Genomic DNA, 26,592 nt, shown 5'->3' with positions numbered 1-26,592 from the left:
GGGACTGAAGTCATGCTGTCTCACACCGCTTCACAAAGTGCAATAGTTATTATGTCCTGCCTGTAAAGTAGTTCACGATCCCTTTGCTGGTGTTTCATCCACAGCTGGAACCCTGAATATCTAATTATGAACAGGTTTCCCATGTGAGTCCACAACTACTGCCTTATCTCACCAGATCTCTCTTAAAAGATTCAATTATTTGGCTATAATTGCACCTGTCAGCACACGCTGCCTCCAATCTCCATCCACATCGGCAAACTTTTCTCTTTTTAACTCACATCCCTTTGATGCATTTTCGCCTGAATAATGCTTCTCAGTGCCCTTTTCACAGAAGCACTCTGTTCACTGGAAATGTAGGACCTTTCAAAACTGTTAACACTGTAAAACATCATGTCTCCTTTTGAAAAAAAAAAAAATAGAAAAAGAAAAGCTAGAGCTGATAACAGACACTAAACTTTTTGCTGCTCTAAATTGGAATCTTCTCTGATAAGCCCTGTTAGGAGGATTCTAAAGCTTACAAAGGGACCTGGGCAAAATGCCTCCAGGGAATTCTTAAATCATTCTAAGGAAGCTGCAATCACTTTGCTGCTGGGAAAAGAAGGGTCCTAGTTGTTAAATTCAAATTCAAAATGGGTCTGGCATTCTTCTCCTCTTATCAGTTTTCAAAGCTGACTCGTCCTGCTTCGTGTTGAACAACTTTTTATTTTTGCTGTAAATTAAAGCTTTTAAGAAGCAGTGAGTGGGCATGCAGCATTTGCTTCCCATCCCAAATCAGCACATCTGTCTTTGAAACCCTATTTCTATAGGTTTTGTTTGTTCTAAATATCACAGAAGCCAACACTTTAGCTAAATCATGAAGAGAAGAAAAGGAAGATGGGGTTGGGGGATGGGGGGTGGAGGTTGCACTGATGAAAAGAAACAGGAGGAGGAGCTGGAAGCCAAAACAGGGTATTTTTTCAGCTTTCACACAACCTTCGATGGGTAAGTGCAAGTAATCTGGGATAACACACCGGGACACATTGAAAAGGGGGTGACTTGGTTTGTTTTCACTTCACTGAGGAGATAATAACAGGAATTAATTTGGTATTGGGGCAATTGTTTTCAGTGCTTGTTTTAGAGCCATATACAGAGTTTCTTTAGATTTAAAATAGCATACTGTAAAATCTGGCCGATAAGATAAGATTTTAGGCCGATAAGATTTTAGGCCGTTCTGATGATCACTCCGCCTTATGTCCCTGTCAGGTTATAGATAAATACATATGTGGCCCTCTTTTTATGAAGCCAAGCACTTGGATATTGCCCTGGTGGAAATCTTCTTTCCTTTTTTCCCCCTAGGAATCATAAGGAAGGCCATCAATGTTACTCTTCTTCAGTACAACTCTATTAAGACCAGCAGAAGATATTACACTTATTTTTTTTGGAATTTAGTTCAAGAAGCATTTTTGTGTACCTATTATATGCCAAGTGCTATGTTAGGAACTGAGACTTAAAAGTAAATAAGACATAATCCTAGAATAACCCTGAGCAAAAGTTACCTCATGGTTCCATAAAAGAGCAAACGGCAAGTACTAACTTTCCTGATCTAGTGAAAGAAATAGTTTCCAGTTCTTACAAGTACCACAAAAGGGCTTCAAGGGAAACTGTCCATAGGTCTCCAGTTCCCCATCATCTCAGGTATTTCTCATCTCTTGAATAAATAAGAGATTTTTTTAACTCTTTCCCTGTGTGCTCCTCCTCCCCAAATTTTCACTAGATATTAAGGAGGTAATATAACATAAGGGTTATAAGAACTGTATATTGTCAGGAGTCAGCCCTAAGTCCATGTTACACATTCCTGTGTAGGCAAGTTACTTAGAGCAGTGATGTGCAATAGGGCTTCCTGCAATGATGGAAATATTCTGTATCTGCATCGTCCAATATGGTAAGCCACTTGGTTCAGGTGATTACTGAACATCTTAAATGTGACCAGCACTACTGAGGAACTAAATTTATGGTTTTATTTCATTTTACTTAATAAATTTAAATAGTCACATGTCTACCATATTGGACAGCACAGATGTATTGTTTTTTCATCTGTAAACTAGAGATTATAAGGGTCCTTATCTCATGGAGTTCTTAAACAATGTCGTAAGATAATACATTAGAAACATAAATTCCCAACAAGTTAGGTATTATTGCACATTAAATTATACTTACACCTAAGTCTATTGTACTTCAGGAGGTTTTGCCCTTTTGGAAGATATTTTATCACTTAAATAAGCAGCAGTAAGTTTCTCCAGGACACAGGTCATGCCATGTTCATCTTTGGGTTCCTGGTGCTTAGGAAAGCCTGGTACATAATAGACGTTCAGTAACTGCTTTCTGAACTCAACAGAATAAAACAGAGATGGTGGGGTTCTACTGTACCATATAGAGGTAAATCTAAATAAATCCCAAGCATAGTTTTCCTAATTTCCAGTGTAGCATAAGGGCTTGGACGAGACCTTGGTTTTGGTATTTTCTAGTTGTGTGTCCATAGGGAAATGACCTGACTTCATTGATCTTTGGAACTGCCATCTGTAAAATGGTGACAATCCTGCCTACCTCGTAGCCATGAGTGGAATGACGTCAGCCGAACAGAGCACATGTGGGAAATGTCAGAAAGGACATTTCTCCTTCTCTCCTGTGGTGGCTTCTCTACCTGTCAATAGATATAATTCTCGACACGGTGGTGAAGAGGTACAACCAGTGGTTACCTCTTCCTTGCCTAAAATTCAGTCATTTTGAATTTCTTCTGAACTTGCAATTTTAAAAAGCAAATATTCCTAAAATAATTTTTTTCCCAGGTCACCCCCGTCTTCCACACCTGAAGGTACATAAATGAGCTTCTCCCCGACGACATGGCACTGAGGGACTATGAATTGTGACTCAGGTGTGGGTGCTTATGAGTGCTAATTGTGGGTGACTGGCACCACACGAGGAAGGCAAACCTTGGCGAGGGTGGAGCGGTGGGAAAAAAAGGAATCCTGCTTTGAATCTGCTAAAATATATACATACACAAGCTGAAAGCTGTATCCCAAGTCACTACCATGAACAGCCTAAGAGAACAACAGGGCTGTAGCAGGCACTTAGGTACAAATTTGATTTCAAAATGCACAGGTTTTAAATAATGTATAGGGTTGTGTGCGGGGGTTTTTATAGAATGTCTATTGTTAGAGTGCTTGGAGCTTTGGAGACAAAAGGCTCCCATAAAAAGTCCTAGGGGTTATTTTTGCTTTGAGGCACCTCACAAAACTAGACACAGTATTAGGATTGAAAACTTGGGAGTCCAGGTCTAGGAACGCGGGCCTTGTAACTAAGGCTGCTCTGGAATGTTACAAGGCACCTCAGCCTCCACGTGAATTTAAGAGGTGGCAAGGAAGAGTAGACCTATTTGGTATTTATATAAAGCCTTTTTCTCTGCAAAGATCAAAGCATTATTTCATCAGCCCTCACACAGGGAGGTTAAGTGGCTTACCAACAGTCACACTGAGAGATGATGGTGGGGCCTGGAGTTTGGGCATGCGGTCCATAAGGCCTTCTGCCTGAGGATGCAGACAGAAGGAGGCATCACTGCTCTGTAGTGAGGCACTTTCCCCTTCTTTTTCTCAGTGAAATAAAAGATGCCTCCTCTTGATAAAGGGGCAGACTAACGGTGGCCCTGTGAAGATCAAAGGAGACAGCGGGCTTCTAACAAAGCCTGGTAGTTGGACCGAACACTGGATGGGACAGCACAGCACTAGACCATCCAATAAGCACATCCAGTACTTAGGGTTCTGGCAAAGCAGGGCCACCAAATTAAAGAAAGAAAGTGTCACTCTCAATTATCTTACATAAAATTTATAATTGGAAAATCAAGAAAGAAGCTATTCAACTTCAGCACATATACAAGTTTTGACTTTTCCTCTATAGTGTTACTTTTTAATATAGAATAGTGGTTAATCCAACAGATGCTGGCACTACTCCCTGAGTTCAAATCCTGACTCCCCTATTTATCAGCTGTGTGACCTTGAGCAAGTTAATTAACCTTTCTGTGTCTCAATTTCCTCATCCATAAATTCAGAATAATAATAGTAACTCACAACTCAGAGGGTTGTCGTGATTATTGAGTTCATCCACATACAACACTTAAAATAGTGCCTGCACATATTGATATATACATGTTGGCTATTAGTAGTAAAAAAAATATATTATTATTGCTTCTGCTGCTGTTGTTGTTGTTGAACTTATCTATGTTGGAGAATGGAAGGGGTGAAAATATTCTCGGCTTAGGGCCTCTAACGTCTTAACTGACCCTGGGTGTAGCCCAAACCAAGTTTCTCCCGAGGGAGACAATGGCTGCTAAGCTTGGAGTGTGAGCTCCGGGATAAAACTCAGGAAAGGGAGGCCAGATGGGATCAGCTTTCTGAGAACATGTTATTTTCTGAGAATCGCTGGTACGATGCTGCTCTGCTCTCCTGAACAGCAAAATGATGACAGAACCATGGAGGAAGCCAGTTGGCTGGGCAGGAAGCTTGGCACTGCACTTGGCAGGGATGAGGGTGATCTGTGGGAAAGAGCAAGTTTAAGCTAAACCAGAGCTCATAGGAATGAAGGTTAAACTCTATAAAACCCTGGCTTATCTTCCTGCCTCTTCAGTAAGACCTTGCCCAGATGTGACTTCAGCAAGGCCCAATATTAAAAACACCCATCACGGTCAGGGCTTAAATCAGACAAGTTCACAGACCCAGAATCCCTCAGACGGCAGCAAGGAGGGAAAGTCACAGAAGGAAAGGTCCTATCTTCCCTCTCATTACAGACCTAGTGAAAGGCATCTCTTTGATCAAGAGAGGGGCAGTCAATGTTTCTTATAAATTTGAAAGCCTGTGTCTTCACCTGCTGGTATTGTTATTTAACAAATAATGTCAGCATTAATGACTGACCCACAGGAAAAGGAAATGAATGACATCTGCCAGTTTTAGAGAGGGTTCTGTTCTAATAAGCAAGGGCTAAGCATAAAATTCACTTGCTTAGCTTAGAAATAGATGAAAACTAAAGTTAGAAATAATTCACTTTTATTTTTCTTGTAAAAGTGGAACACAGCAGCAATGATAAGAAAAATCACCTGACTGCAAAACCTTTTTTAAACTTTAAAACAGTTATATTTAAAAATAACATTAATTGCCCCTAAAGTGTCCAACTGTGACAAGAAAGATTTTCCTTAACGCAGATGCATTTAGTTGCATTATGGCAGTAAACAGTGCAATAAGAGTTAATGGTGCCATGACTTTTTTCCTAGTGGTGAAAGTTTGCTCTCTGATTTGAAAAGTGACACAGCGGGAAAGAGCAGAAGAAGATAGACCCGCATCGGTCTGTACTGAATCCTCAATCATCCCAATGCAGCCCTGAATCCGAAACTCCCTGACTGAATAAGCTTATGCTATGCTGTGCAAAGGATATTTCTGTTACTAGTATATTAAGCACAACATCTGAAAAACAAAACAGAAGGCATATTTTTAAATGTTTTCATTAAAACATTTTTTTAAAGGGATTTCTGGTGCAAAACTGCACTATTACTTTGGCAATAGCTCTACTGGAAAGACAGATATTGTACTGGCTTGACCTCCAAGAACTGATGTTGAAGAATGTATGTTTATATTGAAAATGCCCGGTTGCTTCCCCCTGAGCAGAGGACAAGGGGTGAGAGGGTTGTGCTGTGGATGTGTGTTTCAACACTGCTCTGGGCAATGTTTTATGTTACAAAGGTACAGAACCTTGAGGCATCTGGCCGCCTCTGGTCTTCATTCAGAAATCTAGATGGGATGGGTGGGTTTGGGCTATATTGGAGAGAACAAGACTGGATTATAATACCTTAGAAAATAGGACCTTCTTGCCTTACCCTCCTTCATTTCCAAGACCTCTGTCAGTCCACACAGCTTCTGAAGAAAAGCATGAGATTTGGCCCCAGGAAAATATGGTTTTATTAAACCTTATTTCTTATTAAAGAGCTCTGCATTTCTAAGATACCACTGGCCGTCAGGACTACAGATAAAATTGGAAATCATATACACAAGTACATGTGCACATGCAAATTCAGTGAGCAAGTATTTAACCTCCACCTTGCACAAAACACGTTCAAGAAGTCTGTTGAAACTACGAAGCACAGAGACCACAGATCCCCTAGAAGGAAGTGTCCGGGGAAGAAAAGCCAAACGAACTAAAGAGGAACTGGGAGTGGGCGGGTAGGATGCTACGACAGCTGAAAATCCAAAGTGCCCTCTGAACACCAGAAGGCTGACATCAGAGACGAGACCAGACCAGACAAGACCAAGGAGTGAGGGAAAGATACCTCCCTCCAACTCTCTTCTCCCTGCAGTGTGCCCAAGACCAGTTTAGGAAACACACTGGATCTCCACCGCCCCTCTCCAGCAAGAATCTTCTAGAGGCAAGTCCAGAGATGTTCCTACCACTGTTCTGGTCCGCTGTCCTCCCCCTGATTTCAGACATGCACAGCACGCCCACACGCAGGACAGTCCTGCAGGGACCTGCACCACTGCTTGCCAATTTCAGAGCGTATCTTCTTGACGTCACATTTAAGAAGTTCAAATAAAACTCAGAACACATCACAGACTGACACTGTTTTTTAAGAGAGGGCAATGAGCTTTCCTACCTTTAAGGTGAGACTATATTCAGGGTTTGTTACCCAAAGGGGGAAAATGTCTTCTTAGCACCCTGTGAAGTGCAGTTGGGTCTCTCTCTTTTTCTTTCCTTCCCTCTGTCTCTCTCTCTCTCTCTCTCTCTTATTTTCATAAGGGGGAGGTGGGGACAAGCTTCACATTTCTTTTCCCTCCTCTCCTTCAGCTTCACAGTGAACAACCATTTTTTTCTTTTGAAATGATCTTCATTCCCAAAGCAAAACAGATGAGCAAAATAGGTTGCCCCTCCTGGGTGTGATGTGGAGAGAAGACTATTCTGGTCCAAGTGACCTATCCTCCCAGTCTCAACTGGTGTCTAAAATTCCACCATTAATGGTTCATGACTTTGCCTGAAGACACTGAATATATTAAAATGCCTTATTGATGGAGGGGTGTCCAGCAGCAGCTCTTGAAATCAAAGTAAAGCTGCAGGAAGGAGTGGAGGGCTGCAACCCTGCAGATGGAGGTGCTACCACCACACAGGGTGCAGCTGGGGCTTCCCCTGTTCCCTTCACTCCACAGATCTCAGACTGAGCCTGGAACTCTGCGCATGTCTCAAACCTGGCACCTTCTGGTGGCAGTGGCATTCACGGCTTCAGCCCACTGTGGACTCAGTTTTTACTTTATATGCCAGGTTTGGGGATCCACTCCAACCTCAGTCTGGATCTTCTTGTTCCTGTATTGCCTTTGTCAGCTGGCTTTGAGTTAATTACAGTCTGATGAAGGAGACTGACACGTGAACAAATAATTACCATGCAGTGTTGTGTTAAAATAGAAGGAAGGAAAAGTATTACAGGAATATCTAGCTCTGCCTGGGAAAGTCTTCACAGAAAAGGTTGCTACTGAGCTTTAATCCTGAGAATTAAAATGATTTCACAAGAGTCATTCCAGGCCAAATGAACCACCTGCGTTGGCTCATGCCTGTGCAAAGGCATGAACCAACAGGCTCACGGGGACGGTGAGAAGTCCAGTACGGCTGGAGCATAAGGTTTTGGAGGGGGGTAGAAAGAGAGACAGAAGATGTGATTTGATGACATAAAACATTTTTAATTTTTTCCTTGTATGTAACAGGGAACCAACAGAGGTCAAACAAGGGAATGCTACAGCCAGATTGGTGTTTTAGAACGGAAACAAAGTCTACAGATTGCTTCTAAGAGAAAAATAATTGTCAGACAGAGCAACAATGACCTGCCAAATTTCTTCTTCTCAAACAGTGGTTCTCACTGGGGAAGATGTTGCCCCCTGGGGACATTTGGCAGTTTCTGGAGACATCTTTGGTTGTCACATCTGGCACGGGTGGGAGTGTACTGTTGACATCTAGCAGGTAGAGGCCAGGGATGCCGCTAAACATCCTACCACAACAAAGCATTATTTGGCTCAAAATATCAATAGCGCCAAGGTTGAGAAACCCTGTTCTAAAAGATAAAGTGGCCAGAGGGTGCAATATGACACAGAACACAATGGACTTCCCAGAGAAGCAAAGAGGAGAGCAGGAGACTGGGGGATTGTCTTCTCAAATTTTTGTTCTGCCACTATTCGCATGCCAGGTGATGCTCGCACACCCACGTAACTTAGAGCTCTGTCTCTTTCCCTGTCATTCCACTGAGTGAGAGGGATGCTCTTATTGGAATAACCTTGAATTTGACCCAATTGACTTTTTTTTTAAAGAAATCATTTGTAAACTTCAATACTCGATTAGTGACAAAGTTGCTTGCGATCACAGCTAATCAAAATAAGTAGCTATGCGACAACAGTGTGCAGGATCCCTGCCTCAGGCAGTGCTCCAGGGAGAAAGAGCCTCGCTTCTAGCAGAATCGGTGACCTTTCAATCCAGGTAGAAACACATGGAAAAGCAACCCTTCCCACCAAGAAAATCAGGAGTCACTGATTCTCCAGGACTTTCTCTACTGTCCTCCAGGCCAGAACCTCCCCAGGGAAGCAACCCAATCTGCCACTGCTTTTTTAAATTCAAGCCCCAGTACCTGACCAGTTTTAAAATGTAAAATGGTAAAACAACCTATGTTTAACACCCAATATGTGTTGAGAGCTAGGCTATCAAAATACATTCTTCCCACAGTGAAGAGGAAAATAACAAAATTCTTTTTTCAGATACTGTATTTTCACTGCTTTCACTCTCATTTCTAGCTGCCTCTTCAGGGCCCGTCTCTGTCTCATTAGTGCTGCCTCAACTACAACAGTTCAGCAATTAGAAGCAGTTACTTGGAAGCAGAGTACAAGCACAAAACACAGGAGCCAAGCTGAACTTCACAAATTGGAGAAGCTGCCCTCTTGGTTCTCAATTGAGGAAATGGGACTGCATTTCAAAGACAATGCCTGCCAAAGTGCTTGGGCAGGAAACAGCACTCCCGATCTAGTCTTTCATAGATTCAAACTACAGCATGTGGCTGGGAAGAGACTTGGGACTTTGTTATACATAAGGATTAAAGGGACCTTTACAGAGAATTGTGTCTGCACAGTGTATATCTGGAAGGACGCAGTGGAAACTGGTAGCAGTGGTTGCCCCTGGGGAGGATGCAGCAGGTGTCAAGGGAGCAGAGGAGGGAAAAAAGTCACTGTTCAGAGTGTGCCCTTTCGTAAGCTTTGAATGCTGAATCATGTGCATGTGTTACCTACTCATAAAATCATAAGAATAATTTAAGAAACAAATGAATGACATAAAACCCACAAAAAGGAGCCTGCCAAAACAACCCCAAGGTAGTGAATCCCGAGTTTCCATGCTCTGACTTAGCTTCCTCTTGTCTGTGTGGTCAGGAGTCATGGAAGAAGAAATCACTCAGATCAACAGCAGGAGCTCTAATTCACTTCTGAACTCTCAGCCCTTATTTCCAACTACCAGGGGCTTCTCCAACTGGAGGTCCCACCCGTGGGCCCCTCAAAGACAGGATGCTCCAAACACAAATCCTCCTCTTTTCTCCCTCTTTTATTCCCTCTTGCCTCCAAGCCTAATCCCCCTCCAATATTTTCAATTATTATTAGAAAAAACTACCCATTCAGCTTCCCAATCTATTGATAAAAACCTTAGCATTGTCTTAGGGACCCTCTCATCTCCTGGCCCTCATTATAGTCACCAAATACTGTTAATTCCATCTTGATGATGTTTTTCCGAGGTGACCTCTCATCCTATCCCACTGATGGCTTATAAACTGTATTCCTTCACTGGAACGGGAGCTCCTGCTGGTTTTCCAGCTAGTTCAGTCTCCATACTTCCCAGTGCCCACCCTCATCATCTTTCTCAAAGACGATTATCTGATCATGCTTAGGGACCTTGGACAGCTCCCTGCCGCCTACAGAATTAAGCCCAAAGGTCCTGTTTTGACAAATGACTGTTTTCATTGTGGACAGAAGAGTCATTTCATCCCTAACACATACCTATGCTCTGGCCACTCTAAAGTAACAAGCCTTGCTCATTTATGCCTCTTTTATGCCTCCACATCTTTGTACTGGTTGTTTTCCTTGACTTGAAAGCTTTCCCCTCCCTCCCCACTCAGCTTTACCCAAAAAAAGAAATTCCAACCCACCCTTCTAGACCCCCACTCATTTTTCACTTTCTCTGAAATGCCTTTCGGGACTGTTCCCTCCCCTTTGCTACTCTGATACTCTGCACACACACACCCTTACAGCCCTAAACACATTCTTTTGTAATTATTTATGTTTCTATCTCCCCGGCCAGAATGAGAGAGGCTTTAAAAAAACAGCTGCTACATTTTATTCATCTTTGAATCCGCTGCACCTCCCTGCTAGCATTCCACATAAATGTTTGCTGAATGAATTGGTTGAAAGTACGTTGGTAAAAATGTAACACATTATTCCTCCAATTTTATAGACCTCTGTGGCTAAAATCTCATTTCTTTGCCCTCTCTCTCTGCATACACTGTGGCAGCTACCGCGGGTCTCAGGAGGACCAGTTATTCAAAGGCAACTAACAAAGTGCCTGCTATTTGTAAACCCTCTGGGCTAGATTTAGAGATTGCCTTTCTTAGCTCTGACAGCTCTCCTTTGAGCATTCATCCACTCTAAGAAGCATTTCTCTCCCAAATGTCTGGAGTCCTATAAGTAACCTTTGTTTACCCTGAAAACACTTTCAGGGATGCTGAAAGGAGCTAAAAAAAGAAAAAAAAACAATGTAGTGACCCTGCAGGGACCCAGCTGGTCAGTGAACCTCTGTCCCCTAGGAAGGGGAGGGGGCTTCGGAGACTCAGCTCTAATCCCCGCCCACTTCTGTCACCATCAGCTACTTTACTGCTCTCTGCTCCCCAGTGAAGACCTTGGCAGCCCATCAATCACAAGACTATTCAGGTAAAACAGCATCATAAGCAAAGTGATAACCTCGGTGGCCTAAGGAACAGTGGTCTTTAGGGTTCCTGGACCCAATTTACTCTCAAGTAAAGTGAGCCCTGACCACTTTCCAATGTGGCTGTCTCCATCCAGCCCAGCTTTCCAGTGTGGGTACTCACGGTTCCGGGGTGTAGAGGGGGTCCGAGCCATGGCGGATGTATTGAGTACAATGGAACACTCTGTAGGCCAGTCCTGCCAGAAAGTCTCGAGGACTCAGGTATCCAGCCACTGGTCTCACGGTGAAGCCAGACCTTTCTAAAGAGGAAACAGAAAGAGTCAACTAAATATTAACCCGACAGGACTTGATGGTCCAAGCAGGGCTTCCTATCATTTATAAGGCTGTTCTAGAAACAAAGTAATCAAGGTCCTAAAACTCTTGACAACTGAATGACATACACTGTTAACAGCTATCGTGTTTGTGGCTTCGGATGACTAAAATACACTCACGAATGATGGTTTCCAGGGGAATAAGACGTTCATTAAAATGGAAAGAAAGGCAAAAAAAACCTTAAGGATTTAAATTCAGAGGCCAAATTAGGATAAGAAAGCTCAAATACGCAGGAGAAGATTACAATCTAAAGTGATGTAAACTAAATTTTTGGTGGTGAGCACAAGGTAGTGTACATAGAAGTAGAAATATAAGGTTGTACATGTGAAACTTATATAATATTCTAAACCAATGTGACCTCAGTAAGAAATAATTTTTTTAAAATACATCAGATGCAAAAGACTACACATTTTGTGATTCTATTTATATGATGTCCAGAGGAGGAATATCTATAGATAGGAAGCAAATCAGTGGTTGCCCAGGGCTAGGGGTAAGAACAAGGACTGACCATAAAGGGGCAAAAGAAAACTTTTTGCAGTGATGGAAATGTTGTAAAACTGAATTGCTGTGATGGTTACACAACTCTATAAATTTACTAGCATCCCTGAATTGTACAGTTACAGTGGGTAAATTTTATGTTATGTAAACTATACCTCAATGAAGCTGCTAAAAAATATAAATAAATAAATAAATAAATAAATAAATAAATAAATAAAGTGATGCTTACTACAGATTACCTGATATCTTTCTAAAGACACACCTAGATAGGGATTCTTTCTGCGTGTACGTGGTCAGTGAACACAGAGCTAATTCACCCCCTTGACTAGCATCCTGGAATCAGTTCACACGACAGCTTTCTATTGTCAAAACCACCTAACCCCTTCATTCCACATTGCAATATCCCATTTCTTTGATATTATGAAAACAATTATATTAATTACCGCAGTTTGAAAAGGTACGCTAAAGCTCTGCATGCTTTGCTGGTTTATGGTAAGAGGAAAAAAACAAAATAAGCAGAATACAATAAAATCTATGAAATCAGCCTAGACTGCTAACCCAGTTAAGGACTGCTTAATACTTCCTGCTCATGAAGGCCCAGAAAATTTCAACAGGAGGGGTTCTTCTTCTGATGCCAGCACTGTAAAGGCTCCCATTCTGAAAACCTCAGCTCATTAGAAAAGCATCTCAGAATGGTTAGAAATGGTTTTGAAAGATAAAAAGCAATTAAGCATATAAAACAAGTCCACCCTGGGATTCTGGGTACCTACAAGGAAATAACCCTGTTCTCAGGCCTCCTCAGACCTGTAATTCTAACAGTGTTCAGTTTATTCCAAAAGTTCTCAGGTGGATTGATTGTTCTCCACTGAAAATCAAAAAGATAAGTGTATTTTTTTTTCTTTTTGAATTTTATGTCAACAAAGTCAGTATCCCACATGTGGGGTACAGGGGAAGCATCCTTTAGTTTAATAGTTACGTATTTTATTTTCTTATAAATTTAAAAATATATGTATCTATCACATCAAGAAATTTGAATTTGTGACTACCATTGCTTAAAAAGTTTCCTTTTAAAAATAAATTTGGTATTTTAAAAGTGAGCCAATTAAAAGAAATAAAAATACACACATTTACATTGTGCTTGCTGTGTACCAATGAATGATGCAAACTGAGTGCCCAGTACCCAGTTCATCAAAGGTGTGAAAGTCAATAACAATAATAGTAGTAATAGTAACTAAAACTCTGCTATGCTTAATGTGTGTCAAGCAATAACTTTAGGGCTTTAGGGTATATCAATTAGTTTCCCCTCCCAACCTTGTAAGGTAGATAAAATTATTATCTGTTTGCAGAGAGGAAACTGAGGCACAGAGAAGTTAAGGTAATTCATCTATCTAAGGTCACACAGCCAGGAACCGGCAGAGCCATGCATGACCCAACCCCAGGCATTCTGCATCCAGAATCTGTACTGTACTATACTGCCCCTCATAAAAATATTAAGTTGGGTGACAGATATGGCAAAACTTATGAGATGGTAATCTAATTCCTGGGGTTTGAGAGACAAAGCAGTAAAAAGCATCCCCACATAGGAATAATCAAGACCATGGTAAATATATAATACGCACATAACACCATGGGAAACAAAAAGGGACATGCCAGAGGCAGGGCCGTTAGGGAGAATATAATCTAGTTAAGCAACAGCATAAGGCATTATGCATTTAGGCGGTAATTAAATGACACTGATCAATGGTCCTCAATCTCTTTCTCTCGGTAACAAATATCATGGGTGACATCCACGCATGGGGCCCTCCCATCACGCTAAGTGTGGTTCTCAGTGGACCAGCTGTCAGGCCATGCCTACCTCTCTCCTGATACACACATGAGCTAGGATGAAACTGTGGTGGCTCTTATGATGAGGATTCATAAAGAAGGCAGGACTTGCTCTGAGCCTTGAAGAACAGGTAGAATCTGAGCAGGTGAAGGAATGACTTTTGTAGCAAGGCACAGAGCCTAAGCAGTGGTATGAAGACCCACAGCTAGAACAGAGGGTTTGTGTGGTGCAGTCATAGCAGCAGACGCACTTGGAAAGCTCAGTCAGGGCCGTGAGTTGAGGCTGAGCAGTTCAGAACTTGCGCGTACAAACCAGAGGCCAGCAAACTATGGTCTGTAGTCCAGATCCGGGTTGCCGCCTGTTTGTGTACACCTGTGAGCTAAGAATAGTTTTTACATTTTTTTTGGCCACGCCGCACGGCTTGTGGGATCTCAGTTCCCCGACCAGGGATTTCATCCAGGGCCGTGGCAATGAAAGCCCGGAATCCTAACTACTAGGTCACCAGGGAACTCCCTTTACATTTTTTAATGGTCACATTTAAAGGGTTATAATAAGTACCTACCTAATAGCCCCGATTTTGCCTCTTGGCCCACAAAGTCTAAAATATTTACTATCTATCTGGCCTTTTACAAAAAAATAAATAGTTTGCCAACCCCAGTAAAATCAAAGGGGAGCCGCTGATAGCTTCTGAGCAGAGATGTCAGGAACGAAGAAATGCTTTAGGAAGCTTCATCTGGAAACAGTGGGCAGGTGAGTAGAGGGGAGAAGAAACAGGTGTCCATGCAGTGATGGGGACCTCAATGTGGATGGTAGCAGCGGAATGGAAAGAAAAGGACAGGTTCACGATGGGTCACAAAGCTAGAAGTGGCAATACCTGGAGACTGGGGTAAGTTCAGTCCTAATTAGGTCCTCCTAATAAGCCCCTACCCTAATGCCCTGAACCTGGGAATATGTTCCTTTAGATGGCAAAATGGACTTTACAGATGTCATTAAGTTAAGGATCTTGAGCTGGGGAGATCATCCTAGATTATCTAGGTGGGGCCGATATAATCACAAGCATTCTTTTAAGAGGGAGGCAGGAGGGTCAGAGTCAGAGGACATGTGACAATGGAAGCAAAGGCTGGAGTGAGGTAAGGAAGGGGCCACGAGGCAAGGCATGTGGGTAGACTCTAGAAGCTGAAAAGGCAAGGGAACAGAAGCCTTCAGAAAGAACACAGCCTTGCCAACTCCTTGATTTTAGACTTCTAATCTCCAGAACTGTAAGATAATACATTCATGTTAAGTCACTAAGTTTGCGGTAATGTGTTACAGCTGAATAAGAAGCTTATACAAAGGCTGATTAAGTGTGGCAGTGAGGGGAGCGGGGTAGGACTTCAGAGGAGGAGTGTAACCGAGCAGAACCCTATGAGGGGGGCTTCCCTGGTGGCGCAGTGGTTAAGAATCCGCCTGCCAATGCAGGGGACACGGGTTCCAGCCCTGGAACCGGGAAGATCCCACATGCCGTGGAGCAACTAAGCCCGTGCGCCACAACTACTGAGCCTGCGCTCCGGAGCCCGCGAGCCACAACTCCTGAAGCCCGTGCACCTAGAGCCCGTGCTCCGCAACAAGAGAAGCCACCGCAGTGAGAAGCCCGCGCACCGCAAAGAAGAGTAGCCCCCGCTCACGGCAACTAGAGAAAAGCCCACGCGCAGCAACGAAGACCCAACACAGCCAAAAATAAATTAATTAATTTAATTAAATTTTTAAAAAAGAATAAATTTAATCAGAAGTGAGAAAATGCAGAAAGAAAGGAAGACAGTCAAGCAAGACAAAATAATAATACTTTAGCCATTAAACAAAGTCAAGGACCTTTAGTTCTTCCTCACGGACTATATAGATAATATTCTGAGCCACGTCCTTTGAGCTGTTTTGCAGATACTGAAACCCACACCAGGTGGAAGAAGTTAACTGTATGCTGCCCACAAGCACGTAGACCCCAGACCGGCTGGAGCCAGAAGGTTGTTGATTCTGGCTCCCAATTACCTCCCCACCAGCCAGTCAGAAGAACGTCCATGAGCTGACCACGCCCTGCTCCTTGAACACTGTAAGACTCCTCACTACCCCCTCCAGGGTGGACACACAGTCTTGAGGGCATTAGCCCTCTGTGGCCCCCTTTACCTGGCAAAGCAATAAAGCTATTCTTTTCTACTTCACCCCAAACTCTGTCTCCGCATTTCTATTCGGCACCAGTGAACAGAGGCCGAGTTTCGGCACCAGGAATCCTTAGAGCCTGATGAGTCTAGAGAACCTATCATCGCTGATAGAAACAGGGAAGACAGGGGAGGAAGGGGGTTCCAGGGAAAGAGGTGGGCGGCAAGGCTTTAGCTTTCAGAACTGCTGTGCCTGAAATGGGGACGAGAGAGAAAAGAGTAGAACCCGAGGACTTCCCTGCAGTGAAGGACACAGAAGGAAGTGCGGCCACTGTAAAACTTCACCTCCACCCCCATCCCCACAAGAGCCTGAAGTTTTCCCAGTTGCTGTCCCAGGAGGGTCAGCGAGGAGAGTGACCACACAGAGAAGGTGGACGCTAGGGGACTCTGCTTCGCCTCGCTCCCTGCTCTCACGCCAGCAATACCGTTCCGGGCACGATTTATACTTTACAGTAGCGATCTGATTAACTGACTGACCTCCTCCCCAGAGGAAAGCCACTATGCTCAACATTATCCGTGATATTCCTTCATCCAGCACATCATTCTTAGCAAAGCAAATACAGAGCTACCTTTGAGATCATTCCATGCCTATGTAGCCCAACAGAGTCGTTCCTGGATCAGAAAAAGCTCAAAGCTGAACTTGCAAATGTCGGTTGGGGTTCGCTGTATAAAACATCCCACCAGAGAGACCTCACCAAGGCCCTGGGCTGGGTGAAAAGCTGAGTCCATCTCCCCGCCCAGAGGCCCTGCTCTGCTTCCCACAGGTGGCCCAGGTAACTGTTGGTGCAGCGCTCCTCTTTTTAAATCAAAGGGAGCTCTTATTTGGAAAAAGGGCGATTGCTGCCAGGTGTGTCCTTAGACGGCCCATGAGGATGTTGGGTAGGAAGAGAGAGCCCGTGTGAAGCTTACCTTTCAGGAAAACCGAGACGTCTTCAAGTTGGGGCACGTTGTCCTCCCTGTAGCCACAGTATTTAGTCAGCAGAGGGAAGTTTTTCAAATACTCCCGGCAAGCATGAGTAGGATAGAGTTTGGAGAGCTCTCGGAACACAACGCCCCAAGTTTTAGTTTCTTCCTCTGTGTACTCCACTCTGGGGATGGGCTGACCACTAGGCAGGAGAGAAGAGAAATGAATGAATCTAGCTCTGGGTCACTGGGCTAAGTGTTTTCTCACCTTCATACCTATGTGAGTCAGATTCCTGTAAAGTGGGACACCTGAGTGTCCGAAAGGATCCCACTAAGTATTATTTTTTGAAGAAAATGCTAACCTTCTAATTTTGTGTCTGTGTTTAAACTTTCATATAAATGATTTAAGTTACGTCTTCACACATCCTTATGGACATTTGATAAGATTTTTGCTCTGACACTGGGATCAGTAACAAGTTAAGAGTTCTGGGTTGGAAGGAACTGGTTTAGGTCCAAAGCTGTGCTCTGAGAACCTTTTCTGCAATCACCTGACAACAGTAATAAATGGATGTTGTCTTTTGAAAATAAAGTTGCCTGTGGGTCCTCTTTGTCCTTTGTAGGAAACTCACCCCAATCTCCTAGTGTAATTTTGAGGTTATTTATTCAGTGAGAGAAATGTCTGGGAAATACTAAAAGTCTATGCCAAACTTAAAAGTGAGAGTTTTGCCAACTGCAAAATAGGAACATTTATTATACATCATGCTGAGAGGTGTACACATTAAGCCCTGTCAGTTAGGAGAGAGGTCAGCAAACTTTTTCCATAAAGGTCTAAAAAGTAAATATTTTAAGCTTGTGTGCCATACAGTCTCTATCAAAACTGCCCAGGTCTGCCACTATATCTTGAAAACAGCTACAGATAATATGTAAACACATGAACATAGCTATGTTCTAATAAAACTTGCATTACAAAAACAGACCAGATTCAGCCTGTAAGTCATAGGGAGCCGATGCCTGGTTTGGAATATTGAGAGGCAGCCCTGGACCGGGGTGGTCAGGGCTCTTCCTTGGAGAAGGCACAACTTAAGCCGAGACTTGTTGGCCAGGTAGGATCTGCAGGTGCCCTGACAGAAAGAAAGGTGAGTTTAAAAATGCTCTTCTAACAGCAGCCAGCAGCCATGAGCAGGGACCATAGCTCCTGAGGCCACGTGAGGTCAGGAGAAAGGAGAGATTATGGACACGTGCTTTTTGCAAACTGTGGCTTGAAGAGCCAGAATCTGAATTTAGCCTCTGATTAAGAAACCTATCCTGAAAGTGAAAACTTCTCATGACCTGCTCAACAGTTACCTGCAGCAGTCCCCCACTGCCCTCCCTGGCCACTTGTCACAGATTCTGCCCCTGCAGTCAGCAAAGACCCACACAACATATGGAAGTCCAATATATACACATAAACCTAGGGATTCTGCCCCTGTGAGCTATGTAATCCAGTAACCCAGCCTGCACAAGCAGCAACTGGCCCTCAGGGCTGCTGCAGCCTCGGGCACCTTCAGCAAGCTGGGGTCATTCAGAAGCGCCCCCTTAGGTAGAAAAAAGGGCAGGAGGACAGTAAGAAGAGCAGACTCATAAGCAGAGCCCTGTCCCCAGCTCTCTGCATACTTCAAAGTATTCTTACCAAAATCTTTTCTGTTGAAGGTTCAGGTCCAAATGTGATTCCTACTGCCTCAAATTATTTTTACTGAAAAAAATTAACTGCAGTACATGAGGGATGAGGGAACAACACACACTGAAGAAAAAAAACAGAAATTAACATTTATTTTCTCTGAGTACCAAGACTAGGGCTTATGACAAACCAAATTAGAACAAGATTAACCTTGTTTAAATATGACTGTTGATAACAAATAAAAAACTACAACCTGACAAATATTTGCTGAGAAGATCAAGACTGCTAAGGCTTAGCCTCTGTGATGAAGTTAGAAGAAAGCTTGAAATGGAAAGATAAAAATAGAAAGGATGTAAGGAAATAAAAACATGAACGGTCTGCCTCGGGTACCAGAAAAGTCAACAAAATCAATCTGAGTCGGGGAAGCCAATAAAGCTGATAAGGGCTGTGCACAATCAGAAGGTGGAAAGCGATGAGGCTGAAACAATAAATGAAATACCGAGAAGCCATTTGAAAAGAATCATTAGGTCAAACTTTTCCCTTCGATATCAGTCTGCAAACATGCAGCGTTTCAAAGGGGAACTGACTGTAGCCAACAGGAAGCTGCAGAAGAAAGCCAAGTGTGGGTCTGGGTAGGAAGAAGGAGTTATACAGACCTTCCTCCACTTACAATGGGGTTACCTTGTGATGAACCCAATGTAAGTTGAAAATATCATCAGTCGAAAATGCCTTCAATACACCTAACCTACCAAACATCATGGCTCAGCCTAGCCTACCTTAAACGTACCCAGAACACTTACATTAGCCTACAGCTGGGCAGACTCGTCTAACACAAAGCCTATTTTATAATAAAGTGTTGAATAGCTCATGTACTTCATGGAATACTGTACTGAAAGTGAAAAACAGAACGGTTGCCTAGCTACAGGATGATTGTAGGTGTATCGCTTGTTCACCCTGGCGATCGAGGGGGGGCTGACCATGGTTCCCTGCCACGGTTCAGCATCACAAGAGAGAATTACACTGCATAGTGCACTGAAAACAAAGATCAAAATTCAAAATTCGAAGTACGGTTTCTACTGAACGCATTTCACTTTCACACCACGGCGAAGTGGAATCATCCTAAGTCGGGCCCTGTCAGCACGTATCTGTCAGTTAATAATGAATTCCTAGCATCACGACCTTGGGAATACAAATGACCACGCATACGGTCTCATCTGTTTCCACTTGTCTGTCCTGCCTGGGTAACTAATGAGCCTTCTCCTTAAGTTAATAGCTGGTGCAGTACCCTGCAGCTACCCTGAACGGGTCAGTCTGACTGGTCACGCCAAGAGATTTCTCACACCGCTCTGACCCCCATATCCCGGGTAACTATTTAAGGTAAATGTTTAAAAATCAACTTCACACAAAGTAAAGGCTACTCTTATCCATTTGATTTCTGTTAAAACATATCCCAAATACAGAAAAAATAAGAAATTTCCCACTCTTCCATGTAGTTAATAAAGGTATATAATAATAGCTCATCTTTGAGAACTTACTATTGGCCAGGCACTTTTTTAAAGTTAAGTGTTTTTATATAACTTAGCCCATTTGATTCTCACAACTCCATTGAGGTAGACCCCCCCCCCCATTTTACAGATAAGGATATTAAGGCTCAGAGAAACTAAGCCATTTGACTAAACTCATGGTGCCAAGCTTAAAACCCAGTCTGTCAGGCTCAGGACTGGCTGTGGTCTTAACTGATTAGTGTACACCAATGAAATAAAAAATTTATCCCAGGCACCAGCTTATTTTCACATACCAAATTAAAATAAGGCTTATAGGTATATGTACTTATATATAGAAAATCTCATATACAATCATGTAATCATGATACTCGCATGTATTTGTATAGATCACATAAAATACTTTCATATTTATTCACTCATTTAACCTTCTCAGTAAGACCGGTAGGTAATGCTTGGGGCACCAGGAATGCAGGGACACCTATTTTTTTTAAAACTTTGTAATTTGACATTTGGAAAAATAAAAATTGTCATAAGAAAAATCAAAATGTGTTGTACTTCTCGGTACTTGTTATGGGTTAGTGGGCTTTTTGTGAATTATACATGAGAAGAATGACAGAGGGGTGTCCTGATCTTTCTAGGGCCTAGGACATATACCCCCATATCATTATGCATCTATCTCTGAGTACATGTCATAACATGTATGTAATAAGCATCATATCCCAGTGTCCTAAAACTCTGCTCTGGCCTACAACTAAAGTCACTTAAGTACTCCACATTCTAGAGAAAGCTCCCAGCAGTTGGAGCCAACCATCTCCCTGCAGGGCTTGTGAAGAGGCAGCAGAAATGGCTCTACCACCAACAAACCCCCCTCATACCACCCTTTCCACCCCACCCCCAAACTTCACCTACCAGTCTAACAGGGAATCAGACATGCAGGATTGTGGGGAAGGTTGGTGTTAGAAGGAAAGGCCCCATTCCTTCTCCTTCCCTAGGGGAGGAGGGCAGGCTGTGCCACAAGAATCACTTGTAAGGACTGCAGGCGCCTTCAAGAAGCAGGGTCTGGCCTCTGCTTTCCCATCTGGACACTTGCTGAGCCGCAGGATGCCCTGCTCCCCCTGGTGCTGCCACCAGACTGGAGCAATAGAGATGGGCCCTGGGAGAGTGTCTGGAAGCCCAGGACGATGGCGTGCTATGGGGGAGACGAGGGGACCCTTGACAGGTGTCCTCTGAAACTTGAGGTTTGTGTGAACATGGAGCCTGATGCCCAGGGACATCTAGAAATTCCCATGGGACCCAATGTGGTGTGCCCGGTAGGAAGATGGGGAAGCCCCACCCCATCCAGGTCTGCTCAGTTCTCAGGAGACAGAAGAATGCTCCGGGGGCTCCCCTCATCCCTGACGAGGAAGCACTAAGGGCCAGGTGCATGAGGGGTACCCAAGTTACGACGTGGCCAACCTGGAGAAAAGGATGATGTTGTGAGCACCGAAAGGCCAAGGGAGGACAGGAAGCTTATCTGCAGGGGTGGAAGTGGAGGAAATGGTCCAACCCCAGGAAGACTACACACAGCACTGTGCAGAGAACACTTCAGCAGAGACCACCGCCTCAGAAAGAGCCTGTCCGAACCAGGCGGAGAGCGGCCAGCGGCCTGCCCACCCCTGACCTTCTAACGAGCCTGCAAAAAGCCCTCAGCCTCCTCTCTCCCTCCCCTCAGCTCCCAGCTCCAGAGGAACTAGGTCGTAGAAGAGAGAAGGAAAGGTATCTCAGAACCGTACACACACACACACACACACACACACACACACACACTCCAAAGAACTGAGGAGGAGGAGAACACACTTTGAATCAAATTTAGGATTAATCTTTTTTTAAATGAATGGGACTAGGTCTTAAATACCCCAATGAGACTCTACTAATAATTGAACATGAAAGGAAATCAGTTGTTGCTAAGGAACTTGCTTCCCAGCAGGAAAGTAGGATTCAACACAATACAGTGGAAAGCAGTGAGTAGGGAAAATAAAACCATTTTACGTTGGTATAAACCCCAACAAGATGAGACTCCTCAAGAAACTAATTACAAGTGAATATTATCTTTAGATCTCTAGGGAATCTCTTCCACTTATATGGAATTAGTTGGGCTTCCAGAATCCTTAACACCCACCAAAATTATTATTCACAGATTCCTAATTTACTGGAGAAAAACAGATGTGACTTTCAGCAGTTTCCACTCAGTGCAGATTCTGCCCTCTTGCCAAAGAATGGCAAACTAAGACTTTACAAACACGACAGGGAACCATTGCTCAGTGAAGACAGTACAAGGAAAAGGGCTGAAACCTTCACTGTCAGGGTTTAGCTTGACAATAGGAAAAGCTTCCTGGTGCAATACGTGACTAAGAGATGACTAAGAACTTTCTCTGGAAATACTGAAGACTGTGGGAGGCATCTTTCTGCCTGTAAGGTTAAATCCCACTCTTCCTAGAGGCAGGGCGATGATTCTGAAAAACCTGCGCATTCCCTGCAGAGAGGAGAAAGTAGAAAGTGCATAGACAAACCTAATTGGGGGCAGGTACCGATAGAGTTACTCTATGTTAAGTCCTGAGCTTGTTAGAACAATGCTGTTTAACAAACACATTTTTACACTGAAATCCAGGGACATAAACCCCACTGGGGCTGAAATTATGGGAGTTCTCTCTCCAGCCAGATGAATAAGCAATAATGCTTTTGTTTTAATTATTTGTTTGATCTTCTCCTCCAGCAGGTCCAACAGCAAGCTCCTTTTCTTATACATATTTTTTTAGTTTGGGGAATTGGAAAACATTTGATTATGTTGGTACAGCCTGCCTACCTCCTGGAGTCCTTGCTGCTAGAATTCCTAACGTGAGATGCAGTTTCTCTGCTTGTGTTATCTTTAGAGGAACTCCAGTGCGGGGAAGCAATTCCCCTATTCAGTGGAGGAAGACGAGACAGGCTGAAGTTGATAGTATTTACATCAAGATGGCGAGACTGACTGAATCACAGTGCAGACTGTGTTCTTTGGAAACAGTTGGATTTCCTCAGTGGCAAGGACGAAACAGAGCAGAAGGGAAACGGAGAATTGGTTGAGGGGGGACCAGTGAATCTCATAGAAACAGTTAGGAATGAACTCATTTTCTATTTTATTTTATTACAGGTTCCTCCTGGCTGGAGATGCCTTACTTATTCAAGACCTGTTTATCTGCCTGGAATAAACCGTCCCTTTCATCTCGGCCTCATCTCTTCTCTCCTTCCCCACCTTAGGCATTTCTCTTGTGATTGACACTTCTACCCGGGGGGTGCCGAAGGGAAATGAGAACAGGAAATATGTAAAAATCCACCATCTTTGCAACTCATTAGCAATTAGCAGCTCCTCTAAGGGTTTGGACAAAGCCTTTGGAGAACAATTATTGGAGCATGAAGGCAGGAGGTCTCTATTCTTCCTCGAGTTATGAGATGTGTGTGCGGCACTCCTCAATGGGCATACCCTGAATTCTGCATCATTTCCAGGGAGCTATCTATAATTCACCCTCTCTCCTCATTCAAGAAACCACACAAGAATACGGAAAAGTGAGACTGACATTATTCCAACATTATTCTAAGAATAATCTTGATTTTGATCTAATGTAATTTTAAAAAGGAAACAGTCATCATTCACAAAACTTAATTATTAATTATTACCCAGCATTTGTTATACTTCTAACAACTGAGGTGACACACCAATGTGTAGAAATTTCAATCAGTACTGAGTACTGACTCTCACCCATAGCCAGTGACGTAATGTCACCTAGTACTATGCTGGCTGGTACCCCCTTCATAAATAGTATCACCTGCAGCCAGGTGTCGCCAGAGTAGAGCCATATAGTCAATAAGTGTTCCACAAGATGATGGCTTATGCCTTTGAGACCAGAAAAAAATGTTGCTACAAGCCAGAAGAAAAAAATCCTCAGTAAAGTGGATGAATTCCGTTAAAGTTTAACCAGAAAGCAAATGCCATTTTCATCTACTGATTTTTAAGAGTCAGTGAGAAAAGTCTAAGGCTCTCGAATCTGATAAAATTACACTTCAGAATTCAGACCATAGAGGACACTCAATAACTTTATGATAAAATACTATCAGTAATACTCAGGGGAAAAAAACAAGTAAAATATCCAAAATTAGTATTCTGCTAAATCTATCCCCCTATTACCATGTACACTCCTTGAAGACAGGAATTTTTGTTTGCTTTGTTCATTTTTATATCCCTGCCCCGCAGAATTAAGCCTAGAACGGATAGGTGTTCAATAAATAATATTCGTTGAACATGTAAATCAACCAATCAGACCAAAACAAGCCACGCACTTAAAGTTTGAGAAAAAAGTATAGTTGTTTATCAGGAAGCCTGGCAGATAGGCGTTTGTCTTACCTCATCCCTACCTCATGTATTTTAATTGCTATGGAAAAAGCAACTCTAAGACTGAGATTTTAAGAGGTTTTCTGGTAACTTCCGATTAACCTTATGTCCTGCTTACTTTACAGGTAGGGTTCTCTTTTCTAATGTTCTCACTCAGGTTTTCTAGGCATTGTCACCCATCACACTTGTAGCCAAAATTTTCACCTGGAAAGAAAGCGGCCTATGCAAACCCAAAGGGACATAAATAAACACAGAGATGTTTCCTTGGCTAGATATCTTAATGAATGAACTCTCAAAGCCACAGGCACGATGATTAAATGCTATTTTTCAAAAAGGAAACTCACAAACCAAATCTTGAGTTATACCAAGATTTGAAACCATTCAAGTCATCGGACATTAAGTGGCTCGATAAGGGGTTCATTTGATGAGGAGACTGGGCAGACTAGGACAGGTAAATTACACCAGAAAGATAACTGTAAAGGCACAAACTCATTTTCAGCAAGTCCCCTAGGCTAGTCAGGTAAAGAGCATTTGTGATCACATATTTTATTTGCTTTTGCAAATGAGTTTCGCGCACATGAATTTTCGTAAATGAGTCTACGGGCCCTAAGGAACTTTCAGATGGTAGCAAACAGAAACGTTAGTTTGTTTTGTTCACATTGTTAATATTGGTGCTGCCTTTACAAGAGACATAATGAAAATAAACTACTGCACCTAGGGAGCCTCAGGAAGAGGGAAGATTTAACTCCTGGAAATTATTTGTTTTTATTTGTCCTGTGCACCCCAGGATAGGGCTTCTCACCATTTGCTCACCTTGCAGAAAGCCCTTGTCACATTCTAGAGGAGTGATTTTCTTCTGCCAAAACTACCATGAAATTAAATATCAACAGCAGCAACAGTGGGTCTAACATCCACCAACATGTGCAGGCTCAACATATACAAGGGGAACTCGGAGAATGCAATCCAGAAGAGAACTAAAAGTTAAGAGCAGCCAACAATCTCAGGCCACTAGGATGAAGACACACAGGCTAGGCTCTCCAAGAACTCCAAGTTCAATCCCATATATCTTGCATCTTGATCAACAGGGACCAAATGTTGCTGACCACTGGGCCCTGACCTCCCTCTTTCGGTAGTAGATGAGGGAATGCAGTTATCCTACAGTTCATAGGCCTAATAATAGCATCCATTCATCCATCCATCTAACTGTAGCAATAACAATAACATAGTAGCACATGACATGAATTTTGTCATATAATGCTCACCTTATACAGCGATTAAATGACTGTTTATGGTTGAGACTAAGGCTTATAGACATAGTCATCTATCCAAGATCAAACAGCTAGTAAGTGGCATAGCAGGTACTTGGATTCAGGAAGCCTAGCCCTAGAGACCCCACTCTAAACCAACACACCTCAGAGCAAGGTCTTGAGTACCTAGCATTGAGTTTGGCCTCTGTTTCCTCATTTGAAACTGAGGGAAGTAAGACAACCACACAACACAGAGTATCAGATGAGGCATCATCTGCAAAGTGCCAGGGCCAATGCCTAGTACCTAACAGGTACTCGATATAGTTGGTTCACTTCCTCCAGGTGTATAGAAACCAAAAAAAAACATTTCATCACTTCCCTGCAGGGTCGGAAATAGGTCTGGAGATAAAAAACCACATTCTTCCGTATAAATCCATTCACCTCTCAGACATTACTTGTGAAAGTAATTTTAATCCTTCATGTTTGCAGAAATCATTTCAAAGTAAAAGTACTCATACCTCATTCTCCGTGAAAGACATTACAATTTGGTGCAACTTCTGTCCTTGTCAGTATGCCGTATTGTGTTAACGTTTTCCACAGCTGTGGGAGCCGTGCTATAATCAGACAACATCCTACTGAGGCATTGACGCACATCTAAAAAACCCACCAAGCCCCGAAAGTGGAACGGCGAAACCTTTTCCAGATCAATTTTCCCTTTTGTCTTTCTTTGCGACTCTCAGGCTCCCTTCCTTTTCAGCCATTGAGTTGAACTCCAGGTAGAGAGAAACATTTGGCATGAAAATGATTCTCCCATAAAGCCTGACGTCTTTTAAATACTTACAAGAACTGTGCATTTCAAATATGCAGAGAATTCTATACAGAGAATAACTTTCTAGAAACCCATGTCATTTAATTCTGTTGCTCTTGTTTTCAACTTGTGTATAATACCACCTATGTCAAATGGAAGTAGCTATGCAGATTTTTTTTAAA

The 26,592-nt window shown here is 42.9% G+C and overlaps 1 protein-coding gene across 1 annotated transcript in view; it reads right to left on the bottom strand.

Annotated features, from left to right (window-relative positions):
• Positions 1-26,592, bottom strand: part of TPH2 (tryptophan hydroxylase 2) — an 88,231-nt gene that overhangs the window by 41,198 nt on the left and 20,441 nt on the right. The window contains exons 6-7 of the mRNA XM_082351682.1: positions 16,798-16,994; positions 11,168-11,303 (exon numbers count right to left, since the gene is read on the bottom strand). Of these exons, the coding sequence (XP_082207808.1) occupies positions 11,168-11,303; positions 16,798-16,994 (333 nt within the window). The remainder of the gene's footprint in view (positions 1-11,167; positions 11,304-16,797; positions 16,995-26,592) is intronic.

The sequence above is a fragment of the Balaenoptera borealis genome (assembly GCF_965194805.1).
Source record: "Balaenoptera borealis genome assembly, chromosome: 13".
NCBI lineage: Eukaryota > Metazoa > Chordata > Mammalia > Artiodactyla > Balaenopteridae > Balaenoptera > Balaenoptera borealis.
This window is presented reverse-complemented; position numbering and strand designations above follow the sequence as displayed.